Raw genomic sequence first — 16,730 nt, 5'->3', positions numbered from 1 at the left:
TTTCTGACGGATTTGAAAAAAAAGTGTATTTTTTCTTCATTTTTTTTTGTTTCCCCTTCATTTCTTTAACTGTATCCGACCGGCATGTGTTTGTTGACATAAACCGAAAATCACCGCGTGTGTGCGTGCGGTATTCAATTTCGCCTATAATTTACACATCGCGTTAAAGATATACGCTCGCAATAATGAGTCTTGAGCAATCAAAGTCCGCTTTTCTCAGTATTTTAAATACTCTTGATGGGGAGCAATTGCCAAAGTTTCTCACGTGGATAAAGAAAATGTGTTGTACCGGTAATTTATATGCTGTCAGAAACTTTTCCTAATGGTTCGTTTCTTTAAAACTTTGAATTCATTTTAGATGTTAATATTATCATTTTCATTTCCCCAGATCTCTGTACATCAAACGCATATTTCCACTTGAGGACCATCGCCCAAGATATCAAAACACTGATACCATTGAATGCCATTTTCGACTCGGAGAAAGTACTTCAACGCCCCGGATCCGTACGTGCTTTATTACTATTGTTTTTTAATTATAATACTAATATCCTATTAATTTATCGAGTATATAAAGATGTGGACGAGAAGTCCTGCACTCATTTTAAAAATTAATGGTAAATCAACCAGTTCATATAAATGGGTGCGGTTTGTACAAAAATACTTCACGGACTAAACCAGTGTTCCCCAAAGTAGGCAATATTTCCCCTTGTTGGGCGATGAGAGAAAAAAATTCTGATAAAGGGGGGCAATGGAACAAAAAGTTTCGAAAACTATGGTTTGGACCATAGTTTCCCAAATGTTTTGTCCCATCGCCCCCCCCCTCTAATAATAACACGATCTTCACGTATTCCCAACGGATCAGCATGATCGAAGCTCTTCAGAAATTTTTTTCTCCCAGCGCCCCTCAAGTAGGCAATATTTCCCCTTGTTGGGCGATGAGAGAAAAAAAATTCTGATAAAGGGGGGCAATGGAACAAAAAGTTTCGAAAACTATGGTTTGGACCATAGTTTCCCAAATGTTTTGTCCCATCGCCCCCCCCCCCTATAATAATAACACGATCTTCACGTATTCCCAACGGATCAGCATGATCGAAGATCTTCAGAAATTTTTTTCTCCCAGCGCCCCTCAATGCAATCTAACCCATAGAATCCTATGCTATACCTGTAGCTTCTACTGCCTCTCTGGAACATTCCATCACCCCCAGGAGGCGTTAGCGCCCACGTTGGGAATCACTGGTTTAGACCATTGTTTCCTAACCTTTTTTTGTCCCATTGCCTCCTTCAGAAATTTTTTTCTCCCATTGCAATCTAACCCATAGGATTCTATGTATACCGCCTCCTGGAACTTTTCATCGCTCCCAAGGGGCATTAACGCCCACGTTAGGTATCATTGGTTTAGACCATACATGCTCAACATGTGGCTCTCGAAGCTGTCTAATGTGACCCCACTACGTCAAACCTAATTTTGCAACTTGATAGACCCACAGGACATTTACATATCACTTAAGTGGCCTGCGGTGGAGTTTCACTTCATTAAAGTAGCTTGGCACTTTCCCAGATCACTTTAGTGATACACGACATATTTACAGATCTCATAAGTGACTTGTGGCACAGTCCCAGAGTGTTTAAGCAGTCTACAGTTTAGTTCCACATCACTTACGTTACCCGCGGAAACGTTCTTCATCACTCGAATGGCCTGTGTCACATTTCCAGATCACCTGGGTGATACATGGCACACTTATAGTTCACTTAAGTGGCCCATTACATATTCTTAAATCAATGAAGTGGTCCATACTATCCTAAAGATTGAGCTTTCTTGGCCTAGACCAGTGATATCCAACGTGGGCATTAATGTCCCCTAGGGGCAGTAGAAACTACGGGTATAGCATTGGATGATTGCGTTGGGGGAAAATTTTTTCTAAAGAAAGGGGTGATGGGACAAAAAAGGTTGGTAAACTATGGCCTAGACCCTAGAGTTTTTCTTTGATAAATTTAAAAAAATGTCCAAATTTCACTCACAGGTAGCGTTTCAAAACGAAAACTTGACGCAACACATAAATTGTAGCACAAACAGTGCATAATTAAAGTTTATGACAATTTGCATTTCATAAAACCATCACATTTCAATTTGAGCACCCTTTGTAACTCCGGCTACATCTAAATGGGTGCTCATGTTGAAATGTAATAGTTTTATTCAAAGCAAATTGTCATAAACATTAGTTATGTACTGTTGAATTTTATGTTATGTCAAGATTTTCATGACAGAGAATTATCGATGAGTGAAATTTTGCACAATTTTTTTTTTACTTAAAAAAAAAGTTAGGGCTAGTATTTTAGCATAAACTGCACCGTTTTTGTAAATTGGTTGATTTTTTATTTTATATTAATTTTCAAAATGTGTCTAGGAGTTTTCACACATCCTATATATCAAGTGTGTCTTTTGTGTTTCAACACTGAAATTTTCGGGGATTGTAATTTCATGTGTTTTTCTCCCTTTAAATATTAATGATACAGTTGATTTATATATCAATGTTTCTTGATCTGAATTGGTTTTCAACATTTTTCAGATTTGTGGCTCTGATGATGTTACACCTGTTCTTCATGTAGATAGTTTTCTAAACGATGACGAGGATATCGATGCTCTAGTTGAACAGGGACTGTTGAGCAGGAATTATTGCAGAAATTGCCATTCAACTGATGTTTCTCCAATCAGTGAGTAAGAATTTTCCTAATAAATTTACCGACATTCATGTTTTGTAACTTTGGGTTAAAATAAGGTTTTTAAATAAGTCACAGTGCAGAAAAATGACTTGAGGCAAAAAGTTTTCATAGAAACAGTATATGTTCATATAAGCTGCACATAATTTCTATTCAGAAACATCTAGGGAATTTCAATCAAATTTCTCTCCAACTGAAAGCTCTTATTCTCTACAATTATGGAAGATCTAAGCGCCAAAGTGATTAAAGGTTTACTCCTCTGTTTTAGCTTGCCAGGACCTTCTTTATGCTGATGCCAGACAAGCATGATTATCCCTTTACACGAAAATTCCTGAATTCCGGCATCTCAAGAGCAGTCATCACACGAGCGCTGTTTTTGAGTGCAGAAACAGGTTTTGCTATAGAAAAAAACCCTTTCCATGAAGTGCTGCATGCTCTTTGCTGTCTGTGATTGTCGGCAAAAGCATATTTACTGGGGGCTTTGCGGGCTATAGCCCAGGGCGGCAAATTGAAGAAGGGGGGGGGGGGGTCAAGAAAATTACTACAATAGGAGAAGCGCAGCAAAATTTTTATAGGTCAAGGGTGTAAAACCACAAATATGCCTCTGCCTAAAGAGCAAGGGACTAGGTTAGTGAGTGACCAAAAAAAAAATGACCAAGTATGTAAATGATGAGAACATTGACCTAGAGTGTGTGCAAGCATGTGAGTGACCTAAAGATTGACCTAGAGAGCAAGGGACCAAATCAATGAGCTACAGGAAGAGTGTAGGGCATATGCAACCTTATCAAAAGTATGCAAGCTTTGAGTGATAAAAACAGTGTGCGAGCATGTGAGCAATCAAAACTGTGTAAGTATGTGAGTTACCAGATCAGTGAGTGACAAAAAGTGTGACAGAGTGAGTGTAAGCATAGGAGGGATCAAGCCAGTGAACAACTGAAAGAATTACCAAGGAAAAGTGCAAGCAAGTGAATCATCAAAAAGGATGACTTAGAGTACAACTGAAATAAGTGAGCAACCAAAGGAGTGAACTAGAGAGTGTGAGCATGGGAGTGACATAGAGAGCAAGCAACTAGTTCAGTGAATGACCAAAAGAGTGATAAAAAAATGACCAAGAAAGTGTTCAAGCATGGGAGTGATCAAAAGAGTGACTTAGAGAGAGGGGCATATTCACAGGGGCTGGGGCTAAGCGGGCTATAGTGTAGGGCAGCAAATTTTAGGTATGAGTGGTCGAGAAAATTTGACCACACTTGGAGAAAAGCGGAAAAATTAGAGTAGCCCACAGGCAGCAAAACCAGAAATACATTTCTGATCATTGGACAACTCTAGTTTATTTTTTATCTCCCGGAGCTGGCACAAAAAATCACGTACCTGCAAATAACGCTCATGTGATATTTGCCTTAAACTTGTGGCAACATAATCTAATCTGTATTTGCATGAAAAGGTATCAGGTTTTATTTTGAACAAAGAAAAACGTCTGATGGTGCTATGCTGAAATTAATGAACTAAGATTAGATAAATTTTCTGTCTTACCATTAGGGATTTTGTGGGCATAATAGAGTATCGGTTTCATCATCAACATTCATTTTCTTAGACACTACAAAATATTTGAAGTATGAAAATTTTTGTTATAAAACGTTCATTTTCTTTAAAAGTAAATGACATCGTATGAGTCATTATAAAACAGATCAGAATTTAAAAGCTGGGAATTTTTGTTATTAGTGTAGCGCCATTGAATGGACACAGTAGTCACCATTTTTGCATTTAAAATTAATCAATATGTAAGTATGTTGTATTGAGTGTGTGCCTGTGCATATTTCGTTATTGTTTACTAATTACAGTAAAACCTGTCTATAATGATGCTGTAGGGACCTAGAAAAATATTGTTATAGACAGGTTATCATTGTAGTCAGTTTGAGCATTCATGTTATTATGAAATAGAAATTCCACCTGCACCAAAGAAAATATTGTTATATATAGTCTTGTTATGCTCATGTTTCATTGTACTTACCAAAACACAGCTTTAAATGTTTCTTGACCTTTGAATTACTCAGTATTCTTGTATGGGCTGCATCGTGTGAAGCCAAGTGAGTATAACCATGAATTTGCATTGCAACATTCAGTGTTGCAATGCAAATCTGAAACTGTGTTGCTAAAATTATATTACATAATATGCTCAGAGTTTCAGTGTTAATTTTATTGCCGTTATGCAATCATGAGGATCTATGTTCAAACTCCATTGGTGACACTGTGGTGGTCAGCTGAATTTGGTTTTCTGTGGTTTTCCAACTTTGAGGCATAACTGAGAGCTGGCTCTTCCATTTAAAGTCTCTACACAAAGAGCAGGCAGTTGTTCAACATGATATTTACATTACATGAAACTTCAAGCATTTACCATTTTCACTTCACAATCATCATCCATCACAAAAATATGGGAGGCATGACAAGCACCAGCACATGAAACAAGCAAAACAACAACAAAAATACATTGGGGGGGGGGTGGTGGCATACATATACACACACAAAACGTTCCGGCATGTAACCAGTTCATTAGGAATTCTGCAGAGGAATGTGTACGAAGTGCATGTACAGTTAAGTACTAGTGGTATTCATTTTGTTATATTTATAAGATAATTAGCTAATTTTACAATTTGAGTTCTGTTTTATTATGTAGCATTCATTTCACATTCCATCGCTATGGAAGGTATAATGTTCATCTTTCAACATCTTCTACCAAATTTGGATGGCAAAACTGTGCTTGATGTTGGCTCAAGGCTTGGGGCCGTTCTGTACGGAGTGAGTAATTGATATCTTTAGTGTAAAAAGTGAGAAAATAGTTCAAATTTAAAATGCTCTTGTGTTATTATACAATGAAAAATTTTATTTTTGCAAATTTTGGGATTTTGCAATCATTTTATAACCATAGTACTTGAATTTTTTATGTCTAAGAGTAACTTCAATTTACAGATTTTTGAGGTATCAACATAGGTTGAGATAGACTTGGCAGTCTTGGGGGGGGGGGGGCTTAGATCAGTTGACTCCCTCTTTGATGCTGGCTGTAATGTTCCTCTTGTATCTCCGCCCATGGGTGTCAGAGTTCGAAATCTGGCGTTGCCAGACAAAATCCAGAACCCATGGGTGTCAGAGTTCGAAATCTGGCGTTGCCAGACAAAATCCAGAAATAGTTGATAAGGTATTTGCGGCCATCATTTGATGGAAATTGTTTTTTCGGGTTTGAAGACCGTCGTCCGTTTGAGTTAGTTCTCAATGTTTCCCCAACACTAGTGGTTGGCATCATCAGGAGAATTGATAAACTCTTTGATCAAATTTATCAGACTTTGATCCAGTTTATCAATTCTTCTGATGATACCAACCACTAGTGTTGGGGAAACGTTGAGAACTAACTCAAACGGACGACGGTCTTCGAACCCGAAAAAACATTTTCCATCAAAATCCAGTAAGTTGACAGGTCTGACACTATATAAGCAGAGTGTCAGACCTGTCAACTTTCTGGATTTTGTGTGGCAATGCTAGATTTTGCAATGTTTACAGAGCTTTCGGGTTATTAATTCATATTGCCAGATTTCAATTATTGTCATCAACAGAGTTCGTTGTTTTTCGCGGCTACTGTTTCTTTTCTTCAGAAAGCGATTCCCATTCACAAGGAGAGACAACTGGTAAAAATTCAATAGGCATTGCTATGCCAGCCATATTTTCTTAGTGAAAATTTTGGAAAATCAGGATTTATATACACCACAAAATACAGGACATAGCTAGTTGTGTGTGGGCAAAATTCCTTTTTGGCGAGGGGATGAAAATTCAGGGCTTCTATACATCTGTTAATTAGAATCTTAAGAAAAGAACATTTAGCATAACAAAAATGTTCAGTAAGCATCATTGAAAAAAAATGGGCATTCCTTTAGTCAAACATCAAATGGTGATGAAAAATACTGGAATGTCCTGTAAAACTGGTGGCAAACTCGTGGCCAGCATATAGCCCCAGACAGCCCAATGGGCAGCCTACAACGTCCCATCAAGATACAAAAAAATTGTTTTTAATTTAAAAAATTAATGTACGAAGCAATTACGTATTTATATATACGTCAAAAAATTATAAATCCAAATGAATCAGCAGGGAGAGCCGCTGCATAATATATGAAATCAGTTATATATTTGTGAAAAATTCCAAGCTTTTTAGCAATGACGATTCCTTAACAAAGAAATGGATAATAAATGCTGCAGAAAGTGCGTCTGTCTTAAATATGTGCAAGCATTTCATAGTATTTTTTATGCCAAGATGTATGGTGGTTAAAAGAATAACAGCAATAGATAATTTGTTGCACTATCAGTTAGAAGTAATATCCTCTCAGTGTTTTTCAAAAGTACTCAACATAATTTTGGATGTTCTAGATGTGGCTCAAATGACAATTTCTTCAGCCTTGTGATAGCAATATGCATGTGACTGAAGAATTTTTTGAAAACTTTTCTATTCACATGAAACTGCACCAGGGGAAGACATTTCTGATGTTGTGACAAAATGTATCAAATTATGAACTTAGGAAAAATATCAACTTCCTATGAACAAACTTGTAGCAGTGGGAAAGGGTGGTATGTCAGCAATGGCTGACAAAAATGTAAATTTTACTTTAAGACTTACAGCAAAAATTAAAAAAGAAAATCCATTCAGAAAATTTTTGAACTGCAATTTTTCCATTGCATCATTTATCAGCAAAGAGTTGGAAATAAGCAGCAGTGTTCTCAAGCCTGTGACGAACACGTTGAACTTCACCTAATTCGAAGGCCTCAAGTAGCATATTCTCGCAAGTGTTAAAGTCTCTTATTCTCGCAAGTGTTAAAGTCTCTTATTCTCGCAAGTGTTAAAGTCTCTTATTCTCGCAAGTGTTAAAGTCTCTTATTCTCGCAATTTCTTAAAGACTTGGAGAGTTAATTTGACTGGCTCTACCTCATTACAAAAAATATTTTTTCTTTTGCAATAAAGTTCTAAAAAGTATTTCGTTTCCACTTTTGAACGAGGTAAAACTGTTCCTAGAAATGAAACTTTAAAATGTTTCGTTTCATAGTGATAAGACATGAATGCAACATCTAGCATATTAAATTGATATTATGGGACATTTGAATGACATTAATGTTTTAGGTGTGAAATGGATTTGCTCGAAAAAGACATTCAGAAAATATTCTCAATTATTTTTCTGTGTCAATGTTTGATCGATAAAAATCTTGGTTGGTAGGTAAAACTTTTTTTATGATTAATTATAATTTTTGCATTTCCCTTCGATTCCAATTGAACAATTTCTTCCAAATGTTTTTAATAAATTTTTAATTACTGATTAACAGATTTTTTATCACCAATGGCGCAAGTGGTACACTTGAGAGGTGCATCTTCGGGTAGAAGAAATAATAGAAAAAATCATAGAAAAAATTTGGCATGCAAAAGTAGGTTTGCTGAATTTTTTAAAAAAAAGTTAGAGTTTTATCTTCTGAAGGTTGGCGGATCCCCAGTATTTAGATACTTTTATGTTGTTGATATAATTCAGGCGACCTACCATTCCCCCATACTTGTAAAGAACAATCCGAGATATGGATAATCCGCTCTGTTCACAGAGAAAAGGGAAATTTTCGTACCAGCCCAATGAACAAGCAGCATATATGAAGGGAGATAAAGATCAAGTTCTTTTAAATCTTGAAACTTTGCTATGCTTCATACAGCTTAAATAATTGGAAATTATATTCGTAATTTGTAAAATGTTTGCATGTTCTGAATCATTGTTTAAATTTTCTTTTAGGCTTATTATTGCAGTCATGCAAGTAGAATACTTGGTGTAGAATTCAATGTGGATCTCTGCAAACTTCAAGATTTGGTCATCAAAAAATATGGAATGAATGACCGTATCCAAGTTAGTATGACATTTGCTTAGTTGATTTATATAGTTTTTAGCATGTGTTGTACGGTCGTGTGTGTGCCCGAAGAAAGGGTTTAGCCTAAACCCTTAGGGAGGGAACTTCTTGCGGTAGTTATCCATTCTACGGCCATCTTGTCACCATTTCAGTTGTATCTCCACATCAGGAAAGATTCCGACAACGATCAACTAGATATCAAACTCGCAACACTTCTAAACATCCTTTAGTATAGTATACTAGTATCTTATCGACAGGCTACTATACCCCAGAGAGGGGTACTTATTAATCCAAACTATCACTACAATCAATGTTCTCTCTGAGTTGTATTTTTACACAGCCACATTTAGCAAAAATGCTCCCCATTCATTCAAAATCGATGTGTACACCCTTTGTGTATATGGCATGTTTTGTGTTACCAAGCTCTGTTGCTTCCAAGTAATAAGATTGAATAATTCAGTACCTTTTTCTCCAGTGAAGAAAAAAATATGGGTGCAGTTTTTTTCACAGTATCAGATATATACGGGGTGATTATAAAAAAAACTATCCCGACATATGGGTCCCTAATTATCATACCATTCACAGAAACTGAATGAAATTTTGGCATAAGGTATTTTGAGGTATGCGCTCAAGAATGATATGGAAAACAACAGTGTTACTCTAACAGTTATGGTTACAGTGAGAAAATTTCGAAAATATCAAATGGCAACACCAAGTTTTTTGTATTGGAATGCGACCTCCATACTGAAAAACACTAAATAGCGTTGGAATGGCACCTGTAGCACGAAAATCCCTGGAGCTAGGCAAGGAAAAAGTAAAAAGGACTTTGCCGTGCACCAGAGCATTAATGTTCGTTTCATTCGTCACACCGTTTCTTCGGCTGAGATCCCAGCCTGATTAGTCCTCCACAAGGTTATGTGGAAAATTTGTGAAACACAATAAAATGCTTTATTTTATCCTGTCTCTGTCCTTATTGGTTATCCTCACTTTTAGCCTATCTACCGCCGGTGATTTTCATGCTACAGTTGCCGTTCGAACGCTATTTAGGGTTTTTCACAATGGAGATCACATTCCAATACAAAAAACTTGGTGTTGCCATTTGATATTTTCGAAATTTTCTCACTGTAACCGTAACTGTTAGAGTGATACTGTTGTTTTCCATATCATTCTTGAGCGCATACCTCAAAATACCTTATGCCAAAATTTCATTCAGTTTCTGTGAATGGTATGATAGTTAGGGGCCCATATGTCGGGATAGTTTTTTTATAATCACCCTGTATATACTTTTATCTGTTAAGTTACGTTTATTTCTGTTGTAGGTGATATGTAAAGATGTTCGCAACTTACCAGAAGTTGTAGAAGCTGCAGATGTTATTATTCTAAATAATGTCTTTGAATGTTTTTTGCCGGTGGAAAGTCAAGTCAGCATTTGGATGTGGCTACGTAAGAGGATCACCAGACAAGGAGCAATTTTAGTGACGTCTCCCAGCTTAGAAAAAAGCTTGGAATTATTGCAGGCAAGTAGATTGATCGATTGTTTAAAAGTTTGTGAAAAATGAATTTCACTCATTCATTTTATAGTATATTTACCTATGTTTCCCTCTGCCCTACCTATTTTACCTCCTAGTATATTTAAAATATAACCATACTAGTTATGTAGGGATGGAAAATCACATTTTTAACCTGCTCTGGCCTTGACAAAGCACATAAAAATAAATAAAAATTTGGCTAATGCCTAATTTTTTTAAGGAGAGCGCAAAATTAAAAAAAATTATGCAATACAGGTTAACAAAGGAGGGGGCTTTAGCTATTTACACATACATTCTGCTATGTAAAATGCTTAAAATCTCATGACTCCTACTGCCATTAAATTCATTTTTAGAAGTTATAGGAATATTGGTGAAAAATCTGACATACTTTTCAGCACGTACTAGGTATAAATTGCAGAATTAACATGGAATTCACATAATCTGTGGTGTTTTTTTGTATTTTTCGACTATTTTGGGACATCAAGTGACAATCATGTCAGTAAATACATCAACATATATTCCAAAAAGCATTGTGTTGTTTCAGACTCCAATTCAGTAGAATATATATATATGGAAAAACTGGCTGTGTGAGGAGATATAGATGTTTGGAAAAGGAAAATTCATCTCTGCCCTCGGGGGATTCAAACTCTGTCTCTCGTGTGCCACACAAGTGCTCTACCTATAGAATATATATATATATATATATATTCCCTCCCCTTGGAGCATATACATATGCCAAATGGCCCCATGCAATAAATGGCAGCAACATTACGCTAATAGTTTGCAGATGACATCAAGACCGCCAGATGACGATGTATATTTAGAGAAAGACGACCTTCTTTGTTAATACAATATATATATAGAAAAACTATCAATTAAGCTTTAACTATCAACTAAACCATCTCACCAAGCTTATATATACACGTTACAAGGAGGGAATATCTATCGGCCAGAGATAAATTTTCCTTTCTTAAACATCATCTCCTTTTACACAGCCAGTTCTTTTGTGTATATTGTACTAACAAAGGGGATTTTATCTAAATATCCAATTCAGTAGTGACATACAGTTAAAGGAGCCAATGCATAATTTTTTAATTGCCATGGCGACTTGTGATATTTTAAAGCCCAAACATACTGAGAATTTCTGAATTGCCAAGTTTGCGAACTAGCATATACATGTTATAGAAATGTAGATAGGGTTTGTAACCAAGTATGTGAAAATGCACAGCGGGGTTGCTCAATACTTTGTTTCAGGAAAGCACACCATCTAAGTGATTTGTTTGACAGTTAAAGGCCCAATAAAACGGAATAGCATGTTTGAAATTTTTTATGCAACACCTATAGCATGATCTACAATTAAACACAAAATGACAAAATCTGGAACCCTTTCCCTGGTATGGGAATTCTACCTTTCAAACATGTTTTAATTGTAAAATATTTTAAAGCACTTGCTGACACGTAAGTCAGATCCATTCACTTCTTTTTTTTACAGACTGACATAGACTTGTCATCATGGGTCTCAGAAGTTCAGGTTGAGGATCCCATTGTGAAAATGAAGATGGAAGAACTGGATCTATCTGAAATTCATGTATATACTGTTTTGTAGGATATTCTAATATTTTGTATACATTTGTTGAAGTTTTGACTGTTTTTTATAAATAAATATATTGATTTGAATACAAATGAAACTTGATGTTATGAAATGATTTGCTTGATGTAACATAATGTAATTTTTATGTATTCCTAAGAGATCCATATGATCTTTTCAAGGAATTTATTAGTAGGTATCCATACCTGAACCAGGATTCGAATTAAGACCTGCACAGCCAAAGGCTATCACGCTAACCACTCAAATGACAGGCAGCTGGAACATTGAAGAGGATATAAAGTTAGTTCTCGAAACACTGATTTCGACTTATATGCAGGCATTGAGCTTCATTCTGATTACAGTGTTCAATTTACGAGGAAAAAATTTCTTCCACTGAGTAATTATGAGTTAAGATTTGGTGACCAACCCAAGATTAAGTTTCGCAAATTAGTGAGATTTCATTCAATCAATAAGAGAAAAATGTTTGCTATCTTTTATATTTCATCTGAACTCCAATACTATACATGTTATTTCCATGTACAATGTAATCACATATAAACAATTCTTTTTTATCTATAAAACATGCATTTCAGTCTGCTCAGTGAATATTTCCTCCTTATTAATCAACCATATGATCTCTTTCGTCTTGCGCAACACACTCAGTTTTCTGATGGCATGTGTTTTTTTTTCACTCCATAAACTGCTTCCAGTGTGCCAATTAGTTTTGAACCTTGATGGTCATTTCCAGAACCACGATGATCTGAAATGTATGCTTTGTGTTAGAAAGAAAACATTTCATTAAAATCCTCTCAACTAATTGTTAACTTAACACAAACAACTGAATTGAGAGCTTCTTTCCCTTATGCAGAAAATGTCAATACTGTTTGAGTATTAGCAAGATCGTCATTGATTATTAATTTCTTCATCCTTCGAATTTATGATTATGAAGTCTACTCAGAAATCTTCATGGGTCAAGGGGTACGGTTATAATTTACTGCTGTGGTTCCCAACCTTTCATGCTTCCCTACAAATGTGTAGGAGGTTTGCATATTCCAAGAAGTGCCTAGTAGGTTTGATTACTTATATGTATAAGGCATAGGTTTTGATCTTTACAGGCCCTTTGTGCCAATAAGATGGCCACGGACACCCCCCCCCCCCATTTGCAGAATACTAAGCACACACAAAAATATAAATGCAAAGTGTAAATGTTTTTCTCTTTTAAGCATACAGACCTACCACAACCCCACTAAGGACTCCTGGTTAATAACCACTGGTAAGATCTGATCCCTGGACATGCATATGAGGCTTGCACAGCCCTACAAACATGTAGGGCCCCCTTTGTATATTGTGCCTTATTTGAGGTTTGCATTTCATTTACTCATTCTTCCCATTGCTACCGATAATTTTTTGCATAATTTACTCCCCTCCCAGAATACACATACCACCGGTTGGGGAACTACTGGCTTATTGTAATGGCTTGTTATTTTTGTATGCCAAGAGATGATCCAATTCCATTAAATGCTTTCTCAAAGTATCTCAAGAAAGAAAAAAAAAAAGTTTCAATAACAAAACATTTATCGATTTCATCTCAATTTGTCTCGCTCTCAGTTATGATATATCTAATCTACGCAATCGCACACGAAGAGATACTTATAGTTAAATACAATCACTTTTTAGGTTTTTCTTGTTTTTGAAGTTTATCTTCTAGAGCAAAACATGTTCTAGTGAGACTCAATATCTCAGCGTTTTGTTTCTCGACAACAAATTTCAGTTCATCTATGTCATTTTCAAAGGTACGTAACCGGTCTTCTTTTGCAGCTTCTTTGGCATGCTCACTTCGGCTTGATCTTATGTACTCCGCTGTTATGGTTAGAACGGCTATGAGAAAAATTGTGGATTCTCCTAAAATATCAGCCCCTAGTTCTATAGCCATGGTTTCATTGAGTTTGGTCACTTCAGAAGGTTTCCCTAAGTTAAGCAATCGCATCTTGATGTTGACTTCACACCAATGATAAACTAGAAAAGAAAGAAAATGAACTGATAAGTAACCATCATAATAAAAGACATAATGATCAAACATGAAAGGTGAAAAACTTTCCGTAGAAGGTCTAAAATACATTCAAAAGTGACAATGTCTACAGGGCAAGCACTTTATGTTTGATATCCTACCATGCTGAAACTTTGTCATAACACATCTGTCTATTCTCTGCCATATTGAGAAAGTAAATTCTGATTTATAGGCTGCTTCTTTCAAAACAGAAATGACCTGTGGACTTAGGTTGATATCGTATCACAAAAAAAATCCATGAATCCAAATTTAGCCACACGTTGAATCAATGCCTGTGCAAATTTAAATGCATTGATCTGGGAATTAGTAGAGCTGTTACCACTGTAGTCCTCCAAGCATGAGATGAAACTTGGCTGTGTCAGGTCAGACCATTCTTTTCTTTCAGGTAAAGTGATCGTCAGCAACTAAGCTTCCAGAAAAGAATGCAATTGTCTGACGTAACATAGCCAAATCTCATTTCGTGCTTTGAGAACTATAAAAAACTATGCCAAACTCTTCCCTCGACAATTCATTTAACATTCGCTGAGGCCGAGGGACAATTAAATGCAGAGTTGCAACTAGATGCTTGGTTAGCTGGGACAAGTACACTTTTGATACCTCCTTGTAATGTTGAAGGGTGAATTGAGTGTTTCCCTCTTTGTTCCAGTGCCTTGTACCCCTCCCCAAAGTTGCAGCCCTGCGATTCAGCTGGTCCCCATTAAAGAAAAGGTCTCTCTTCACAGAGGGCAGGCACACTTTTAATGCAATATTTACAAAACAAAAATTCAGGCATCTTTATATCACTCCCAATATAGAAGACATGGCAGCACCATTAGAACACAAACCAGACCTCTGACACCATAATTACGTTAAGGTCACACAAAAATTCAGCACATTCTGACATGCACCAATTTGTTCGAAATTCCCCAGAGCAATGTTTATGAAGCACATGTATGGTTTAGTTCACGTTTTGATAAAACCTGTGTCAAATTTCTTTACCGGGTGCAACAAACCTCATTAAATTATGTTTTTGAGGATTAAAAAAATGCATCATGAAGAAAACATGTTTTCGCTCAAATTTCCCTTTTGGAAATTTGTGCATATAATACTACTGCTTGACCGTAAATACACTTTGTAAGCATTCCTCTGGAATTTCTAATGAATAGGTAAATGTGAGGAGAATGTGTGTGTATATGCGTTGCGCCTAGCATATTTATATTGTCAGTTACAATGGTTTCGTGTCACACATTCTTTCCAACTGAGCAAAACTATGGTCTATTGCTGAGCATGATTCACTACCAAATTAGTTTTGCCAGAAGTGTGCATGTGTACTTAGCAGTACGAGTTTACGTAGTAGTGATTGAATATTTGCATCGTTGTAGGTCTGTTGCTCTTTGTGACAAGACTTTCCAACCATGGGTGGAGATACGAGTAATGCCCCTTCCCCCCAGCGTCAATGGCGGAGCCGACTGATCTAATATATATATAAACTGATATCATGCCCCCCCCCTTCCCGAGCCTTTCAAGTCAGTCTATCTCTGCCTATGTTTCCAACAGGAGGATCAGCTCACATTCACGCTCGAAGAGAATTGGTCACTATGGGCATATGTAGGGTTACCAGATTTGAAAACACAACAGTGCCCGAGTGGCGCAGTGGTAAAGATGCTCGTCTTCCACTATGAAGGTTACCATCAAGGTCCATGGGTTCGAATCCAGGCATTGAACATCAGAAGCAAGTTCTTTACCTACCGAGCCTAGGGCGACCACCGATGGATGGAGCCTTCATTTCCCACCCAACTCCACAGGTTGGAAATTGACGTATGGCGATATATGACCGGAGTTTGTGTGCGGTGAAGTAGATTTGAAAACAGAAAGGACGGCTATGCGAACACCATTACTGATGTCACTTTTCTAATTTTCACAACAGATGGCGCACCTATTCAGAGCAATAAAACTGGCCACAATAACTTTTCCCATTTACAACAGAACCGCTAATAAAAACAAAAAATTCGGAGAATTTAAACAGTTACTGGTCAATGGAAAAAAACACTTATCTCAATGAAGAGATATATGTTTGAAAATGTGGGAAAAAATCCAGAAACCTGAAAACGTGGACAAAAGGGTGAATTTTATGTAATGTAGGATACTCTGGAAATGAGGATGTCTGACAACTATATATGACTGCAAGGCAGCTCATGTTATACTGTAAGACCAGACATGACCTAGGCTCTGTCCCACGAGGGATGTAAGCAGATTCTCCGAAGCTCATGTTATACTGGTGCTGCCACTTGGCTTCCATAATCTGAATAAAAAAAATGGCAAATGTTTTTCGTGCTATGTGAGTAGCTGCTGATGGTCTACCTGCTATAAGCGGATAGACTTTTTCGAATGGAGGACTGGCTGCATTTGTACATAAAATTTGGAAAAACCAAATTCAGCTGATCACAACTGTGGTATCAACACTTTTTTTTTTAGGTTTAAAGCAATTAAATAAAGTAATGAAACCTCTGTCATGCTACTTTCACTGGTCAGAGGCGGGCAGGGCTTCAACATGTAATTTCTAGTGCAATTATTTTAATTTTTCACGCAATAGCAAAGGGATACGATCAACTTTTAAATTTAAATGGTGTACATACGCATACTTACACTGCGCCGGTGGCATACAGATGTAAGTCCGAAAGAAGTGGCTATTTTTAGCTCGGATTTTCAACCTATTAGCTAAGGGCTTACTAATTTGCCTCAGAGCTAGAGCTCCTAATTTCGCGATCGGAAAAGCGCCGACGACCATTGTTTCTAGATTTTTAACGGATTTCCGGCTCAAATCGTTGAAATTTCATGACATGAGACATGTTTCGCGATGTGATGTATCATTGACGAAATTCATTATTTACTCAGATCAGGACGACTTGAACCAAGGTTTTGAGAATAGCTCGAA

The 16,730-nt window shown here is 36.7% G+C and overlaps 2 protein-coding genes across 2 annotated transcripts; one reads left to right on the top strand and one right to left on the bottom strand.

Annotated features, from left to right (window-relative positions):
• Positions 1 to 84: 84 nt before the first annotated feature.
• On the top strand, positions 85 to 11,838 carry LOC149074881 (uncharacterized). Its single transcript, XM_089245817.1, has 7 exons — positions 85 to 291; positions 389 to 504; positions 2,568 to 2,712; positions 5,390 to 5,511; positions 8,520 to 8,630; positions 9,951 to 10,148; positions 11,653 to 11,838. The coding sequence occupies exons 1-7, from the start codon at positions 186 to 188 to the stop codon at positions 11,764 to 11,766; spliced, it is 912 nt and encodes a 303-aa protein (XP_089101943.1). The 5' UTR covers positions 85 to 185; the 3' UTR covers positions 11,767 to 11,838.
• Positions 11,839 to 12,218: 380 nt separating this feature from the next.
• Positions 12,219 to 16,708, bottom strand: LOC149074880 (optic atrophy 3 protein homolog). Its single transcript, XM_089245818.1, has 3 exons — positions 16,442 to 16,708; positions 13,419 to 13,764; positions 12,219 to 12,508 (listed from the first exon to the last, which is right to left on the bottom strand). The coding sequence occupies exons 1-3, from the start codon at positions 16,581 to 16,583 to the stop codon at positions 12,487 to 12,489; spliced, it is 510 nt and encodes a 169-aa protein (XP_089101944.1). The 5' UTR covers positions 16,584 to 16,708; the 3' UTR covers positions 12,219 to 12,486.
• Between the last annotated feature and the right edge of the window lie 22 nt (positions 16,709 to 16,730).

The sequence above is a fragment of the Pholcus phalangioides genome, unplaced genomic scaffold (genome assembly GCF_987345545.1).
Source record: "Pholcus phalangioides strain wild (caught in Gottingen) unplaced genomic scaffold, Ppha-v1.0 ptg000016l_1, whole genome shotgun sequence".
NCBI lineage: Eukaryota > Metazoa > Arthropoda > Arachnida > Araneae > Pholcidae > Pholcus > Pholcus phalangioides.
The sequence above is the reverse complement of the archived record's forward strand: the minus strand, read 5'-3'. Positions and strand labels throughout refer to the sequence as shown.